The sequence below is a fragment of the Pleurodeles waltl genome, chromosome 12 (genome assembly GCF_031143425.1).
Source record: "Pleurodeles waltl isolate 20211129_DDA chromosome 12, aPleWal1.hap1.20221129, whole genome shotgun sequence".
Classification (NCBI taxonomy): domain Eukaryota; kingdom Metazoa; phylum Chordata; class Amphibia; order Caudata; family Salamandridae; genus Pleurodeles; species Pleurodeles waltl.
In genome coordinates this window covers 507,393,625-507,412,134 of record NC_090451.1, presented here as the reverse complement: position 1 = coordinate 507,412,134, position 18,510 = coordinate 507,393,625, and the positions used below count along the sequence as shown (strand labels likewise).

At 43.9% G+C, this 18,510-nt stretch overlaps 1 protein-coding gene across 1 annotated transcript in view; it reads left to right on the top strand.

Annotated features, from left to right (window-relative positions):
* Positions 1–9,034: 9,034 nt before the first annotated feature.
* The window catches only part of LOC138267979 (F-box/LRR-repeat protein 2-like), a 127,687-nt gene continuing 118,211 nt past the window's right edge, over positions 9,035–18,510 (top strand). The window contains exon 1 of the mRNA XM_069217284.1: positions 9,035–10,003. Coding sequence (XP_069073385.1) covers positions 9,977–10,003 — 27 coding nt within the window. The 5' untranslated portion in view covers positions 9,035–9,976. The remainder of the gene's footprint in view (positions 10,004–18,510) is intronic.

Sequence of the window (18,510 nt, the reverse complement as noted above, 5' to 3'; positions counted from 1 at the left end):
TCCTGTTAGAAGGTTCAGGGATATCAAAGACTTCATCCCGCCAGCACTTGGCAGATCCAATTCCTGGACCCTTGGGAGTGAGTTTGGTGTAACCAAGAAGAAACCAAGTGCATCGACCTGCACCAGGAGCTGTGGTCCCCACTGAGTGCAACAACTGCGACTGATGCCGCAGGCCCAACACCGATGCAGCGCCTCCGAAGTCCTGCCACAGCATGAGTCCTGAGTGCTCTGTCCCTGACATCCAGGACTCTGCCTCCATACCTGTGGCCCAGTGTTGTCTTCATGACACTGCAAAGCCAACACCTCCCATCCTGACCTGCTGGATTAATTGACCCCACCAGATAGTAAGGAACTGATGCCTCGCCAACGATGCCGCATTACCTCCCCTGCAACTGTAACGAACAGACACCTCAACTCCCCTGCCTGGCAGTAAGGAACTGACGCCTCACATCCCCGGTAGCAGTAAGGAACCAACACGGCACGGGCTCCAGCGATGCCTCACCTCCCCGACTCTAACGTCTTTGTTTAATCATTTAGCAAAGCTAACGTACCTGGTCGGTGCGAATCCATGACTGGCCCACACTCGATTGCGAGTAGTGACGGACTGTTAAGAATGAATCTGTCAATTACGTTGTGATAGCCCCAGTTGGAGCTATTGTGTTTCTAAGCGCATTATTGAGATTTAACCTAAAAAAATGTATCTTTGCTTGTGTACGTTGCTTTTTTGTCATTTTGGTCTTGTTTTATTCAGATAAATATTGGCTATTTTCCTAAACTTGTGTGGAGTCCTTTTGTAGTGTTTTCACTGTGTTACTGTGTGTCTGTGCAAATGCTTTACACATTGCCTCTGAGATAAGCCTGACTGTTCGTGCCAAGCTACCAAGGGGGTTAGAAGGGATTATCTTAGCTGTGTGACCCCCGTACCCTGACTACAGTGAGGATCCCTAGTTAGACAGAGTATAAACCCCTGCCAACTCAGAACCCCATTTCTAACATTATCTATCAAAGTTCATCCCTGCTTATTTTCTTAGCTTGTTCACATGTTGTATGTACAGTTCCTGAGTTGCAACCCCAGTGTAAAAATCTGTTGACTGTTTAGAAGTTCACTTTCCCTTTAACCACTTTTTTTCCCAACTCTGGAAGAAGTTTTACTTCTGACCCTTGTCAGAAGTAAATGTCCAACCTTTCTCAGTATGAGAATGATTAGAGAAGAGCTAGTGAAAACCCTTAAAACATGCAAGTTAATAGGTTTGCACAGAATGAAAAAGGCATTCCAACCTTGAAACTATTGCTTACCGCAACCTCCCGCCCCAGTATGTAGATCTGCGGAAAGGTGGCAAAATAAAGAAATTGCTAGTTTCAAGCCCTACTATAGTATGAGCCTTGGCATAATTAGAGAGGCTATTGTCAGAGCTCTAATATGAAATTGCTGTCATACTTGTTGCCACACTACATGGCACCAAAGGGTCCAGTAGATTTATGAAGTGAAGCAACCTGCCCCATGGACAAGTAGATATTTTATTAAATTCCACACCCCTGCTTACATCTGCAAGATCCATATATCTGTCCAAATCCTGTGCTATATCCTCAGTGTTACACCCTTCCTGATTATCTAAACTCATAAGAACAGACATGCCTCACATATGCTGCACTGAATATATACTAACATCCTTGCTAATTTTCACAGGTTTGTGTTCAGTTAGCTTATTGCCCCAAAAGTTTTTTTTATTTCAATTTGCGTGTAAATTTAACTAAGTCTGTTTTCCATTCCAAATCATTATGTCAGTGGGTAGGGGCAAATCCCAAGCCCTTGATCAAAACGTTAAGCTCATCCCAGGACAAGGTCCTGTGGGATAAGTAAATGATTTGACAGTTTGTTTGAATCTCTCTCTCATCCTCTGAGATCTGGTTCTCACCCAATCTCTGTTTGGGCAATCTACATTCTGTCCTTGATCCCCCTCCTTGAGTTCCTATGCCTTTCATTCTCATTTCTGTATTTCTACCTCTCTCACTGAGAGTTGCATCTATAACATGCGTATTCATTTCATTTCCCTTACAAAAGAAAACGGTTTCCTGCCCATATTGGAACTAGAGGTAGATGGATTATCAGTTTCTGCATCGCTTCCACTAATCCCCAGACTGGAGACCCCACTCAAACTTGAAATATCGCTAGCTGCCACTATTTTTCTTGAACACTGGTCTTTTTTGACAGTGCAGTCAAATTTCCTAGCATAAATAAAAATTCTGACAAATTTATAATCACCTGGTGTAGGTTTGGTCCTATCCCAGTATACATATTTAGCAAAAAATATGTTTATTTGTGTATGAGCACCTTTGTTACACCCATTACAAACTACAGGAGGCCATTATAAGGGCATTGTTGCCATATTTATGTTGTTTAAATTTATAATCACGTTCATCTCGCAAAATTTTCATCTTCTTCCTCTCCTGTAACTCTTCCTGAAATATGTCCATTACTTCCTCTAAAAAGGCATAATTCTTCTGTGTGTTCTCAGGACAGTTAAGCTGATCTAGTTCCGTGTGAATGGCATCTTTCTGTGCCAGTGAGTTTTGTCTGAGTTTTTGCAAACGCACTAAACATCTCCATTAGTTCCCTAATTTAATTTTGCTTCCCAATTTGGCCTCATCTAGGTCGTCAATTGTTGGGAAGATATTTACTCTAAGACCTCTAGGTATACAATTCTCTTCCAAATATTTCTTGAAAGATATCACATTCCCACCATTTGGTTTACTCTTTCTTTTGTAACCTTTCCAACTTTATGAACAACTCCCTTAAACTTTAGCTTTGCATATTCTTGTTAGAATCTGAGCTACCAGAAGAAGAAATAGAAAAAATATTATTGGCCAGTGCCTATTTCTTGTCAAAATGTTTTGGCATATTTCAAACCAAACAATCAACTGAGCAACGTGTTGAAAGTATTCCAGTAATGTAAGTTAATCAAATATTTGAGCAGCCATGCTAAAAGTCCCAGATCTCTGATCCCTCAACCAGAAATGTGTCCATATGGATAATCAATTCAATACAATCTGAGAACACCACAATTGAATGAGAGGTACCTTTCCAAACTTCTTTAATTTCTTCCCAGACAGGAATGGTTATCATTATATATAGCAAAGCAAGTAACAACATATAAGAACCTCAGCCAACACGTGTCTCGCATCTCAAAAGCTTCTTCAGGGCTGTTACGTTAAAAAGAAAATAACATGAACATCCTTGGTTTCTCCAAAAACAACATACAAAAGTATGTAAATACATAGAAGACATACACAAAATCCCTTAGTATGTAGTGTATGCTATGGAACTGAACACAGATGCTAAAAAAAAGTCCTTAAGTCTATGGATATAATACATGAAACACAAATAAAGATAGTTCACTTAAAACAATAGAAGACAAAAAATAAAACTGTCAAAGGTACTTTTAAATAAACACAGTGGACAAAAGCAAGATTATATTCCATCTGCAATAATTAATTAATCACATTTACATAAATAATGTACAACACAGTTACAATATTCCTACGGAACCTGTACCCTGAATTGACTCTGTTATACCAATACAAAGAATATGCTGAACATTATTCATGACCACACCGACCTGGGTCCCAAAGTTGGTAATGCTGCCATTGATGGTCGCCCCACTTAGCAGCCCCTGCTCCTCATGCTGCACTAGAGTCTCACCATCATGTGTCACTGTTTGTTCTTGCCATGTCTGAAATTGCTGATGTACTAGCTCAAAGCCCCTCTTTGTGCTCACTGCTGCTATTCTGGTCCAGGACTTCCAGCCATGTCCCATCATCCTGCGCAACCAGGTGCCTAGTGCCACTGTGCTCCACATCCTTAGGGGCTTCACTCACTTTCTTTTGTGCCGCGGAGGTGTTTCTCCCAGCGCCCTGCCCCTGATCTCCTATGGACTCCTAGGACATTCGCCCTTTGCCCGGGGGTCTTGAGCGACGTAGCAGACCTCCTCTTGGTGACTCTGTTGGATGCTGTCTCCACCCTTCCCGCAGAGCTCCTCACAGCAGGCTTGTCCTTCTCACCTTCCTCTGCAGGGCCAGGAACTCCCTTGCCTTTGCCAAGTGCTCCTCTAGATCTGCATCCAGCTCAGGCCCAGCGTTGTTTGTGGTCAGTGTTTGCTTTCCTGGAGGTGGTGTGGACTCCATGCCCTCCCCGTAGCAGAGAAGGGTGCTTCCTTTCCCTGCCTCTGCCCCTGTACAATTATTATTGTTCCCTGAGTCCCAATGGCCTAGGGAAATAATGTTGCTGACCACTGGCCTGACCTCTCAAACTGATGTGTGAGGTCCTTTACCGCTAAGCACTGGTTGCCAAGGTCTGAATCTGTCCCACCTTAAATTCGCTTTGGAATCCGCTTCTGGTTATTTTTTTACGCTTCCCATATGATGCAATTGCACCTTTTCTGCTAAGGCCTGCGCCTCTGATTTATGTGTAAATCGACAAACATGGAGCATTTGAATGTTGGATTTGAGGTGTTTGATCCTCCCTACGCTTGTCTGCTTAAATGACCGAGCAACCAGAAGGCATCGCTAGCGGAGATCCTTCCAGCCGCACCCGCCCCGCAGATCCTCCGATGCACAAAAGACCCTGCGGGTGGGGGCACACACACAGGGCCCAACAACAAAGATGCAACGCTAGTGGCCGCCGGTGAGCTCACCTGCCCTTGCATAGTCGCGCTGACTCTGTGTGCTTCCTGCTGGACTTCCTGTGCATGCGCCAACAAGGCTGCGCAGCCGATCTCTTGCACAAAGCTTGGGTTGGGGCAGACCTCCTCTCTCTCCTGCGTCAGCCCGGTGACGGTCGCTGGCGTGCCGAGTCCGAAGCCCTCTGCTCTGCTCCACTGGTCCGGCAATGAAGGATCCAACGGCAACATGGCTCCCAAAGCTCCCGGTGCTTGCTGTAAGGTGCCTCCAGTTTTCTTCTCTGGCTGTCGGATTCCTTCTGCCAGTGGTGTGTTTTGGATACTGAGGCTGTGTCCTTATCACTCCATATACATTTTGGACTTGTTAAGTCGCTGTTTTATTTGCTTATTAATCGGTGACGCTGTCACAGTTGAATTTGGTTCACATGGTCAGGGATGTGATGGGCAGCGGATAGCGGTCAAAAGGGTTTGCTGAAATGTCAACAAGATTCTTGATCAGCGGGTGTTCTTTTTGATCCATTCCTTTGTAGAATTTCACGCTGAGTTTGTGAAGATGGTTGTCCAACATCTCAATGCCCAAATCTCTGTTCAGGTTTGCTGTTCTTGCGAAGCAAGGAGAACCTGTAGCTATCTGTAAGCCCTTGATCAGTAGGGTCTGCAGGGGCCTCTGATACTCCGGCTTGCAACTGCTCCACACTGGTGAAGCATATGTCATTGTAGGTCGAATAATTTTGACTTTGCTGTGCATCAGCATTGATTTGGTTCTCAGAAGCAGGTACAATGCAGCCAGTTTGGTTGTTGCTTTCTGGCATGTCTTCTCAATGTGGTTTCTCCAGCTATGTTTGGAGTCAAGTGTCACCCCTATGTCTGAGCTGCTGCTTTCCCACTTTATCTCCTCTCCATTAAGGTGGATCTGTGGATGCTGTTTGATCTGCTTTCTGGTGAACAATGTTGCTTTTGCTTTGCTTGTGTTGAGGTTAATCTGCCAGTTTCTGTTTCATCTAGAGATTTTGCTGAGCGAAGCTTCAAGGTTCTTTGCTGCTTCCTTTTGTCTGAAAGGTTGGGAGATGACTGCAACATCATCAGCCTAGAGAGTGAGGTCTGTTTTTTTTAAATCCTTGGAAATATCACTTGTAAATATATTAAAGAGAAACGGTCTAAGAATTGACCCCTGAGGCACTCCAGCAAGAATAGGGTGTACAGTTGAGTATTCCTTACGGATTGCCACGTGGAAGGTGCATACTTCCAGGTAGCTAGTCAGCAGATTTGCCAGGTAGCTGGGAAACTTCAGCTTAATAAGCTTGTAGAATAGTCCTCTGTGCCATACTCGAGCGAAATCTTTGGCTACGTCCATGAAGACAATTCCAGTTGATTTGTTGATGCTGAATCCATGTCTAAAAATGGCCACAACTCTGAGAAGCTGATAATTTGTAGAGTGTTCTTTCCGTAAACCAAACTGTTCTTTGGCAAGAAGGTTTTTGCTTGATGAAAAGTCACTGAAACATGCAAGAATTACCTTTTCGAAGAGCTTTGATAGGCCAGATAGCAGACTTATAGGGTGGTAGTTTGCAGGATCTCTAAGTGGCTTCACAGTCTCAGGGGATACGATGACTCTTGCTTCGTTCCAGGCTTTAGGGAAATGGTGGTGCTGGAGATATGTATTGAAGATTTCAGCAAGGCATACCACTGCTGCATTTAGGAACATCTTGATTGCATGCTTGGGTATTCCGTCTTTTCCTTGGGCCTTGCCATTTTTCAGCTTCTTTATCAGACTTCGTATTTCGTCACTTGAGCATTCCTCTATGGTTGCAGCTTCTGTTTCTGATGGATGCTCCAGGTAATGTTTGGTGATTTCTTGCTCTACTTCAATGTCACTTTGCTGGCCTGGTTGGGCTTGAAGGATGTCTCCTGAGTGTCACCAAGGACCTCTGCCTTGTCTCTGTTGCTGCATGCCAGTTGAGTCTTTCCTTGTATTGATGGGTTTGGTTCCTTTCTTCCAGTCAAGTGCTGTGTCAATCTCCAGAGAGAATTGTCTGAATCCTTCAAATGAGGTGTTGCTGCTTATCATTTTTCACCTCTGTGCTGGCTTATTTGTGTCTTCAGCCGTCTTCTCAACATGTTGTACTTCTTCAGCAGGTCAGGGGTGCAATACTTCTGGCACTGTCTTCGCGCTCTATTCTTCTCGGCTATTGACTGCTTGATGCCGCTTGGGAGGTCGTAGATGGAGCAGCGTTGAGGTTTCTGTTGAGGAATGCTGCATTTCATGGCAGTGTGGACCGCATCTGTGAAGCAGTCAAAAGCTTGGTCAAAGTCTTTGATACAGAGTATTAGATCAAGAGTCAAGGTTTTATCCAGGCTTCTCTTGTAGAGGTACCAGTCTGCCTTTTTTTAATTGTAGCTTGCCCCCTGCTGTTGGCATTCGATTTCGTCTCCAAAGGTGATCGAAACTGGATTGTGGTTGGACATCAGTGCTGTTAAAGTCTCTAGTTCCATAGACTGGGATGGGTTCTTCATGATGACAAAGTCCAGGATGTCCAGTTTCTGCTGTGTGGCACCCGAATAATGCATTGGATGAGTTGGGCTAGCAACTATAAAGTCCTTCTTTCTTGAGTGGGCAAGAAGAGTATGGCCTTTGCTGTTTGAGGTCCGAGAGTTCCAGCATTTGTGCTTGGCATAAAGTTCTCCTCCAATTAATGTTGGGATGCTGGAGTCCAGTAGAGCATCTATTCCGCTTGGGCATTGCTGGCTTGGTGGTAAGTAGGTGGCAATCAGTTGGAGGGGGCATGCAGATGTCTGAATCTGTATACCTGTTGCTTCAATGCTCCCCACTAGTGGTAGTGCAATTTCATGATACTTCACTTTTGTGCTGACGATCACAGCTGTACCTCCGCCTTGGCTTCAGTTGAGCGGTCTGTTCGGTATACTGTATAATTTGCTGGGTTGGGCTTCTGGTTTATCTGGAGATGGGTCTCAGAGATAAGCGATACACTCACGTTCTTAGATTCCATCAGATGCAGGAGTTCATCAGTTTTGTTTTGAATGCTGTTGGACTTCCACATTGAGAAGGCAGAGTTTTTCTTAGTCTTGGCTTCCATGATGGTTGATTTCTTCACCATGGAAAAGTCTGGGGATGAGGTTCATCACCGTTGTCACCAGAGAGTGGATATTCATATCTGCTACTACTTTTGCAATCTTCACAATGAGTTTCTGCCAGTTGATATCAGTGCTTAATTCTCAGGACGAAACTGGGGTGGTTGTTGCTGGTGGATTGCTTTGCTTGGGCCATGTAACATCTCCATAGGTCCTTCCATCCACATGTGTTTTGCCATGTCTGTTTCTTGGGGTGTGGGTTGGGATCTTGTGTGATGTTCCTGGTTTCTGGGTGTATGTTTTCCGCTGGTTCTCATCTGGTGACGCTGACGATGCGGTCCTCCCAGAAACAATTGGACGACTGTGCAAGAATATATATGCGAGCAGTGCGTGCAGGCAGCTGTGGACTCCGGTCCAGCGCTTGCGGACCTTAGGACGGAGGCAGGTCAGCTGTGCGTGCCTCTAGTCTCTGTTCTCCTGTTCGGCTCTGACCAATCCAATTGAGAGACCAGAATCGAATTAGAATGACTGTGAGGTGCCTGCTGCTTTCCCCCATTTTAGCCTATTTAGGTGTGCCCAGATTTCGTTCAAAGGTCGCCCACAAATCTGGTGCTCTATTTTCGCGGCCTTCAAATCCACCCCCCAACCGCCTGGGCTTCTGTCTGTTGTGCACAGGCCAAATCTGGTCCGCCCTGTGGACAGGCCCGCTCCAGGATAGCTGGGAGACTTCTGATTTTGTAAGCCAAAATGGCTTCTTTTTAGATTTCCCGGCATAAAAGTGTCTGCTTCTGTATAAGCCAATGGAGAAAATACATTCTCCCCAGTTCTTCTTTCAAAAGCTCCCATTAACGTACAAGTTTGAAATATTTGGCATGTATAACAGGATATTAAGGAGAACTTAAAGCGGCTTTTGAAGCTATATTTCAATGTGTCTAATATTTATGTTTTCAATGTTCATAGTAGTTGGCCCATCGGAATTAGTTGTGAAAAAAGAATCACAAGTGGGTGCTGTTTCGTCTTTTTTTGTGTTCATGTAAATTAACAGTATGGTATGCTTATGGTCCATAGAGTAGTTGGAAAGAAAAAGAGACGCGTCACACTTAAAAATCTAAATGCCACCCATGTATACACGGAAAATATGGAAATGTCACACATAAGAAAAATGAAAACTTGGCAGCAACGACTGTTAATAGACGATTCCTACCGTCCTGGAGTCGGGCGGGGCAAGAATAGCGCGACCGAACTGCAATACCCAGAAGGAAGTGCGGTGTTGCTGCGGTGAATGCGGAAGTAAGAGGCCGGTATTGGAAATTGACCTGTTTGCGTAAAGAGCTTTGTGATTATAATCATAAAAGGAACTCAGTTAGGAGCGCCAGAGATAGAGAGAGCATTGCGAGGCAGTGACCTAAAAGGAGAGAGCGAGGCGACTTCAACAGCGAGAGGAAGGTCTGAGAGAAGAGAGGGCAAAGGGGAGAGATAGATTGAAGGGACAGCAGAAGGGGCGTGGAGGGCTGGGCTGAGAGGGCGAAGAGAGAGTAAACTACAAGAGAGGGACAGGGGTTAAAGAAGAATTGCCGAAAAGCGTGATAATAGAAAAGTGATTGACAGTATAATACGAACACTCTGAGGACAATAACGGTAGAAACCTAACGGTGGAACGCTAGTACGTCAGCGAGGAAGAGGCAGGAACTGTCAAGGAGTCATGGAGATGCAGTGACTCGAGTTCCTTGGACTTATTAGTGACAGGAAGGGAAGCTGTGAGAGTAGCAGCAAGAGTGACACTCGAGGAGTGGCAGTGCAAGTACGTCACGGAGTGTGTGTCGACAGTTTGAGAAAGGTGCGAATAATAAGAGTACCTATGAACATTCATGGAGCTAATAGTGAAAGTGACCTTCTATCAGTGACTAGAGAGCGAGGACATTTTTGGCAGCTGTCGAGGGAGCGAAAAGGGGTGAGGGGTGCGAGTAATTGAAAGGAGTAGATCTGGAGGAGAGGGAGATCGGTATTGGAAGATCGGTATTGGAAGAGACACCAACAACAAGAGTCTAAGCGGAAGACAGAAGAATGACAACTAACCCTTAAACTTGGACAAGGAAATCGCGAGGTAATGAGGAACAGACTGGGACAGGCAATGATGGTGCTCTCGTGACTGCTGCCTCCAGGCAGGGCACCAGGAAAGACTTGACACACGAGCCACAGTGTGGTAAAATATGGAACCACCCGAACTACCGCTGGAGGTATGCTTGGTCTATGACCAGAGGGGAGACTGTGGGTAGTAAATGTAAAGTTTTTAAAATTTAATTTACAGCCTGCTCATTTCTGTCATTTTGTCGATTTCTAAGCGCTACCTGACTTAGGAAGCTAGAGTTCAGGGGAGTTAAGTTTTTTGCAGTGGATCACATTATTTGGTCAAGTCTGCAAAAAGGGACAATTTAAACACTAGATCACAGTTCACCTTATAACGAGGACAGGTCCCTCACTTTCTGTCATTAAAGGCACTGTTTGCAGTCTTGGCTTTTCACGTGACAGCCTGGTGTATTCTGAGTTTTGCAGCCCTGATTCACTTCTTTCAACTGATTTGATAAACATACCTGGTCGAAATGATTTGTTGGTTGAACTCCCAGGACTAGAGGGTGTCCGTGATGAGATGGGCTGAGGTGGGCAATCTAGCGATTGAAAATATGGGGTCAGTCCCTTCTTATCTGAGACAGTCTAATGAATGATACATGAGGTGTTAGTAAGGATCATGGGATCTGCTTACATTTTTAGGGGGACTGGCTTTAGTGTTGGTGCCACTGACAGAAAAGTCTTTGGTGGTGGTTCCCATTGACGACCCTCTCCCTGGATTACCTCACCACCATCTACCAACAGTGCCCCTCGTCTCTCCATAGCCTCTTTCACGTGTATTTTATTAGTTTTGTAGTGTGGCTGTCCGAGCACTTTACGCCACACACACATTATACAGAAACAATGAATCATACATGTGTAAATCAATGTACCGGAAATGTTATACAAGACAAAGAGAACTACAAGCTGTAGAACTTTATCACAAAAACAACATAAACCCCTGGGAACTAATTGTGACCACAGTCACCCCACCCCTCATATCCACACATACAGCATTACCATTCAATTATTCCGAAGAAAGGGGCTTGTGAGATTGAAGACGACTAAGAAGGAATGGTGGCAACTAAACGGCTATCAGATAGAAATAGAAGAGACGACATATGGAAGTCCTTTGAAAAGAAATTAATTTAAGTGAAAACCGTATGGATTGATTCTATGATAGTTAAGATTGTTGGACTAAGTGTTACTGATGAAGATGGAGCTTTAATGTAATGTGGAGTTATGAAGGTGTCCCCTCTTGATCAGTCTTGAGGAAGATCAATGTGGAGCCGGTGTTTGGCTAAAGGCCAAGAGGGGGTCAGAACGTTGACGGTGATACTCTAGCATGGATTAGCTTTATTTTTTTTAAAGGACTCAATTGGGGATATAATCCTGTTTGAGAAATCAAATTATGATGCAATGTGGCTAAAGGAATAACCAACAGACTGTTTTATATTATATATTTTTAATGTATTTTCTCAAATTGTGTAATGGGAAATCTATGATTTTCTAACTCTTTCTGAATCACGAGCACTTGATCTGATTTGCACTTGGTTCAGTCCTTTTTCTTTTCTTTTTGCTATACGATGGGAGACTGTATAAATTGTATTTATATGAAGTAAAATATATATTGTATTTGGAATAAATAATGTTCTTTGGAATAATTGATTGGTAATGCTGTATGTGTGGATATGAGGGGTGGGATGACTATGGTCACAATTAGTTCCCAGGGGTTTATGTTTTTTTTTTGATATAGTTCCACCCAGACCCCTTTGGGTTTTTCTGGGTTACCCTCTGTGGTTGGTAAAATACAAGCTGTAGAGGTCACGTCATCCATATTGGTAGGTACTATATTTTAAGAGTTCTTAGGTTTCAGAAACACCAATTCAGGATTTAAATTGTAATGCCGTGATTAGTGTTGGTTTTACTAAGAAGAATTTGTTTTTATCCAAATGAGGTCTTTGTAGCACCATTAGGATAATGAAAGACAGGGGAAGAACATAAGGTTCTAAATCTGTGCCATGCAGCTCCTTGATGACAGTACATAGCTCGCTGTGCTATGTTACGATTGTAAATTGTGAACTGCAAGTATCAAAAGATCTCTATGACAAAAGCAGTAACCCACTGAATTCTGTGATCAACAGCACTTGTGCCTTGCAGCAGGCATATTAACCATCAGCACTACTTGATACTGAGTCAAAACTTCCATGAAACAAAAATCTGATCTCTCTCTAGCAGATACATTATTCACCAGAGTTCCTTGACATTTGTATTAATGCCTGAAAATCACTAACTGCAGCAGTTTTTAAACTCCTAACATATTTCAAAACACAGCGTCCTCTGAGCTTGGTGCCAGTGCGGTGACACCATTTGCAATGACTAGGGGTGCAAAACTGTAATCGAGGCTTCGCCAACGAGTAGCCTGTGAGCTACTGGTAGCTCTCCTGTGTGCAGCCTAGTCTACTCAATGAAGAGTCTTTGCTCAATTGATTAAATATAGTTATATCAAGATTGAAGAGTGCATTCACAACAAAATGTGTTTTCAAAACTCATAAAATGAAGATCGGAGAATTAAAAAATATATTTAAAGCTGATATTTGAGTGATAAATCAGGTGACGTTGGGGAGACCTAATACTAATATTAATAACTTCGTTTCAATGTAAAGACAATCCACATTGACAAATCCATTTCTATATATTACTGTTGGCAATACTTGCCTGCTTTACTTAGGTAATTACTGCTGATAATCTTGCATATGGATCCCACTCACCTAATCCTGTCTGATGTGGTCATTATTATATTCTAACAATATTAGTACTTCAAGATGATTTTCATTGAACATAAGTGTAGCTCTCATTACATATAAGGTTGGAGATGCCTGTTGTAACCTAAGAGTAACAATTGTTTATTTAGTGCCCTCCACACACAGAATTGTATCTAGGCACTTGAAAAATCAGTGCAATTACTAGCTAAATCAATTGTATTCATTTTAGCAATCATGACAGTATGAAAGGTTGAACTTGCCTTGCCCAGCTATGACCTGGAGATAGGCTAATTTCTTCCCTGCAATCAGTGCACAAACTATTTTGCCATCACGGAGTGGTCAACAGCACGGAGTAGTCATAAAACAAATTCACCATTTAGAGCTACTAAACGCATTGCTGATGTCACTGTAGTATAAGTATGCAGTGTTATTTTACGTTGTTATCCAAAAAAGCACATATTGTAAACTTACTAATGATATTGCATACTCTAGGCCAGGGATCACCAACCCTTTCTGTAATAAGAACTACTTATGGACAGTCAAAATCATCCTGAGCTACTAATATTATAAACAAATGAATGAACTGACATTTTTAGCTCAGTAGGTAGTTTATTCCACACCTGAGCCGCTTTGACTTTAAGAGGCTTCCCACCCACCCTGACATTCCTAAATTTTGGCATATTGATCAAATTTGCTGTTGCTGTACGTAGGACCCTACTTGGTTTGTAGTAGCAAAACTTTTGTACAGGACCAGAGCCATTTCCTGCTGTGTGAGCTATACACCGAGCCTTGAATGTAATACATTCCTTCACTGGCAGCCAGTGTAAGGCTCTCTAGGCTGCTGAAGAGGAGTCCTTTCTTCTTTTATTCACTGTCAGATTTACTGCACATTTGTGTACCCTATATAATGTGTTAATTAGGTACTCCTGAGCTCCTAGAAGCAGGACATTGCAGTATTCCAATCTGCTTAATATTGTACCGTGTACATGTTTGTACAGGTCAGTGTTGTAATGATGGCAACATCACACATCATTACGTTAGCAGCCACCATCTGCTAGATTTCTAGCAGTGGTTTACCTCAGTTCATCATTCATGGTTGCATGCAGTAATGTGTACAAGACTTTGTTAATGTGGAATGCCTTTTGGTGAGTAATAGATAACAGCCATAGCTGCAATGTCCCCGGCACAAAGATAATAAGAGGGAGAATAAGTCTCCTCAGCGCCTCATGATTTTTCACAGAAATATCAGCTTTAAATACATTTAGGAAACTCTCATTTTTCTCCAACAGCCGCTAACGAGTGTCTGAAAAGACACACGTTCTCTTCTTGAATTTCGGTTTACATACATTAATTCAGCCAAGCAATACCTTCTAATTTAGTATACTGGGCTGCATGCACAGGAGAACTACTTACAGGTGGTTAGAGAGTCCATAAACTATTAGTTGGTGAAGCCTGTTCTAAGCACATCTCTGATGATAACTTCAGGTGCGAGTTGTGAGATTTTTTTTAGGTGAAAATGTTTTATATGCACAGAAGCTACACGGTGAAGGACGTGTGCAACTACAATTGAGTGGGTCTGAGATAGGACACTTCCCCAGGCCAAAGACTAGGCCCTGCAACAAACAACGTAAGAGGTTCAACTCATCTAAGCAGCGTGAAGGGCACCTTCAACACCACCAAAAAACATAAGTCTGAACCTATCTTTCAAATAAGGAAAATGTTACTTACCCAGTAAGCATGTGTTTATGGCATGTAGTGCTGTAGATTCACATGCTCTGCATACTACTGCCATCTAGTGTTGTGCTGGGAGTGGTGCAAGTTGTTTTTTATTCAAATAAGTTTTCAGAGTCACAGGATCGAGTGACTCATCCTCTTGGTGATATTGCACATGGGCATGAACTCCTTCGTTAGATTATTTTCCCACAGGCAGGTGAGAAAGGAGTGTAAAGAAGGATGGACAGATGTCTGTGCAAAAATGTAAATACATATGTACAAATATATACAAATATAATGTAACTGCAATGGCCACAGGTGTCCAGGGGGGAGGTAGGGTGCATGTGAATCTACAGCACTTCCTGCCACGTACAGATGCTTACCCGGTAAGCAACATTGTCCATTTGATGGCATGTGTGGCTGTAGATACACATGCTCTTCATAGGCTGTAAAGCAGTCCCTCTGTGAAAGCGGTGGCTAGCCTGTAGGAGTTGCCGTTGTTTGGAAAAGTGTTCATAGCACAGTCTGACCTACATTGGCTTGATGGTGTGCTAGTACATCTACACAGCAGTGTTTTGTGAATGTATGTGGTGTAGACCATGTAGCTGCCTTGTAAATTTCAGCTTTTGGGATATTTCTAAGAAAGCCCTACTAGCACCTTTTTCCCAGTAGAATGTGCTCTAGGAGTAACAGGTAAGGGTCTCTTAGCTTTAGCATAACAATTTTGTACACATTTAATTATCCATCTCAATATATCAGATTTGAATATTTGGATTGCCTTTATGAGGTAGTGAAAAAGCTCCAAAGAGCTGTTTAGTTTTCTTAAACTCTTTGGTTCTGTCAATGTAAAACACAAGTGCTCTTTTAACATCTATAGTGTGGAGAGCCCTTTCCGCCACAGAGTCAGGTTGCAGAAAGAAAACGGGTAGTTCAATACACTGTTTTTTGTGAAACTGAGAAACCACTGTAGGTAGGAAGTTAGGGTTAGTGTGAAGGATTCCTTCTTCCCTATGAATCTGGAAGGAGGGTTCTTCCAAAGTTAGTACTTCAAGCTCACTGACACACCTGAGTGATGTGATGACAACTAAGAAAGCTACCTTCCAATAAAGGTATTGGAGAGGACATGAAAAGAGTGGTTGAAAAGGAGGACCCATGAGTCTGTTAAGGACAATGTTTAAGTTCCACGATGGTGCAGGGGGGAACCCTAGGTGGAAGGATGTGTTTAAGGCCTTCCATGAAAGCCTTGGTGGCTGGGATTTTAAACAAGGAAATATGTTGTCTGTTTTGTAGATGTGCAGCGATAGCTGCAAGATGTAGATGAATGGAAGTGTAGGCTAGATTTGCTTTTTGTAAATAAATAAACAATCTCTTCAACAGTATGTTTCATAGGGTCAATATGTTTGTTTTGACTGTAGCAAACAAAACATTTTCATTTTGCAGCATAACAAGCTCTAGTTGTGGGTCTGTTTGCTTTCCTGAGAATATTCATATATTCAGCAGGCAAACCCAAGTACCCAAACTCTAGGACTTCAGGAGCCATATCGCAAGATTGAGCGACTTGGGGTCTGGATGTCTGATTTGTCCTTGATTTTAAGTGAAACGGTCTGACCTGTTGGGGAGCTTCTTGTGGGGAACTACTGAAAGATCCGGAAGTGTGGTGAACTTTGGTTGCCTCGCCCAAGTGGGAGCTACAAGGATCATGGTGAGACGTTTGCCTGATTCTCCTAACCAGAAATGGAATAAGAGGGAGAGGTGAAAAAGCGTCAGCAAATATCCCTGACCCATCCATACATAGAGCGCTGCCCTTGGATAGAGGATACAAGTACCTGATGACAAAGCTTGAGCATTTTGCCTTTTCTGCTCTGGTGAAAAGATCTATTTGAAGAGTGTAGGAGGCTGGCCTGGATTGTAGTGGGTACCTTGGGCACATCTTACACCAGGTTCAGTTATCCCTCGTTAGTGAATGTAGTAGTGTTCTAGCAGCTTAGGCTGATAGAGGTAGCTATAGCAGAGCAGCTTAAACTGAACTAGGAGACAAGCAAAGCTCATGCAATACCACTTATAGTTACACAGTACTTATACTCAAGTAAAGACAATACTTAGTGTTACCAAAAATAAAGGTATTTATTTGGATGACACAGTACCAAAAGTATCTTAGAGATAATACTCCTTCTGGAGGTAAGTATTATATACAATATATACACTAGACACAAAATTAGACAAGTAAATATTCATAGAACAATGCAAACAGTAGAAAATCCTATAGAACGCAATGGGAGAAAATAGGTCTAGGGGCAACACAAACCATATACTAAAAAAGTGGAATGTGAATCACAAATTCCCCCCTAGACAAGTGTAGTGTGCGCAGAATTGCTGGGAGAGTAAGACTACAGTAAAGGTAAGTAAATTACCCCACTCTAGAGCCCAGAAAAGCAGGCGTAAAGTACTGCAAGTTTCCTTAGGGCACACTACACCTCGTTTTGGGGATTTTGCACCAGCCAACCAAGTCTGCAAAGAACAACTGCTGGATTATTGGACCTGAAGACCTTCAAAGGAAGGGGACCAAGTCCAGAAGTCGAAAGAAGTTCCAGGAAGGACAGGAGCCCCTGCCAACCCAGAAGAGGGTGCAAAAGAAGAGTCCCCGGTTAGTTGAAGACTGCAGAAATGCACTCTAGGAAGATGCCAGCAGGTTTCTGCATGATGCAAAAGATGTCCCACGGCCTGAAGATCGTTTCAGACGAGATTTCATGTTGGAAGGTGCCAACAAGCCTTGGCTACGGCAAAAGTGCATTTTTCATCAAAATGGTGCTGGATGGACCCAGGAGGGACCTGGGGGCCTCAGCTCTGTATGAGGAGGAAGAGGGGGCTCTCAGCACTTTAGCGAGCCCTCAGGATGCCAGCTAGAACCCCCAGAAGTCGCAGGATCCGGGTTCAAAGGATCGCAGTTGAGGCAGCACAACAAAAGAAGGTCCCACGCCGCCAGAGAACAACTCAGCGAGTTGAGCGTCGCAGGATGGAGTGCTGGGGACCTGGGCCAGGCTGTGCACTAAGGAATTTTGCAAAGAGTGCACAGAGGCCTCAGGAGGCAAAGAAGACTCAATACACAGGGGTACCGTCATTCTCAGGGAAGGCAAGGTCTTACCTCCTCCAGATTGCATCAGCAGGACCTCAGGACATGTCGATGATGTCCACCCTCTGTGACCTTAGGAGCACGCTTGTCGCCGTGAGAGGAGTCCCAGGGTACCGGTCGTCGCCTTGGAAGGTGCCTGCTTGGAGCACGGGAGTGATTCTGTCACTCCACGGGAGATTTCTTCGGTTCTTCTGGTGCAGGATGAAGACAAGGAGTCCTCATAGCATGCACACCATGGAAACTGTTGCAGTTGCTGATTTGGAGCTGAGGTTGCTGAAGAAAAGTGTCTCTTGCAGTTACAGCATTTCTTTGAGCAGGCTACGGTTGATCCGAGGTCAGAGGATGCTGCAGTAGTTGCAGAGGATTCCTGAAGGAAACTTGCAAGCAGAATCTGAAGAGAACCCACAGGAGAGACCCTAAATAGCCCTGACAGGGTGATTGGCTACCTTTTCAGGTATGGAACTCCAGAGTGCCCCTACACCTTGCAAAGCAAGATGGCTGACATCTGGGACACACTGGAGGAGCTCGGGGCACCACCCCTGGGGTGGTGATGGACAGGGGAGTGGTCACTCCCCTTTCCTTTGTCCAGTTTCCAGCCAGCACAGGGGAGAAGGGGTCCCTGAACTGGTGTATACTGGTTTATGCAAGGAGGGCACCATCTGTGCCCTTCAAAGCATTTCCAGAGGCTGGGGAAGGCTACCCCTCCCCAGCCTGTAACACCTATTTCCAAAGGGAGAGGGTGTAACGCCCTGCTCTCAGAGGAAATGCTTTGTTCTGCCTTCCTGGGACTGGGCTGTCCAGACCCCAGGAGGGCAGAACCCTGTCTGTGAGGTGGCAGCAGCTGTAGCTGCAGTGCAAGCCTTGGAGAGCTAGTTTGGCAGTACTGGGGGTCTATGGTGGAACTCCCAGGATGCATGGAATTGGCTGCCAATACCATATTTGGAATGGGGGGACAATTCCATGATCTTAGGCACGTTACATGGCCATAGTCGGAGTTACCATTGTGAAGCTACATATAGGTATTGTATAT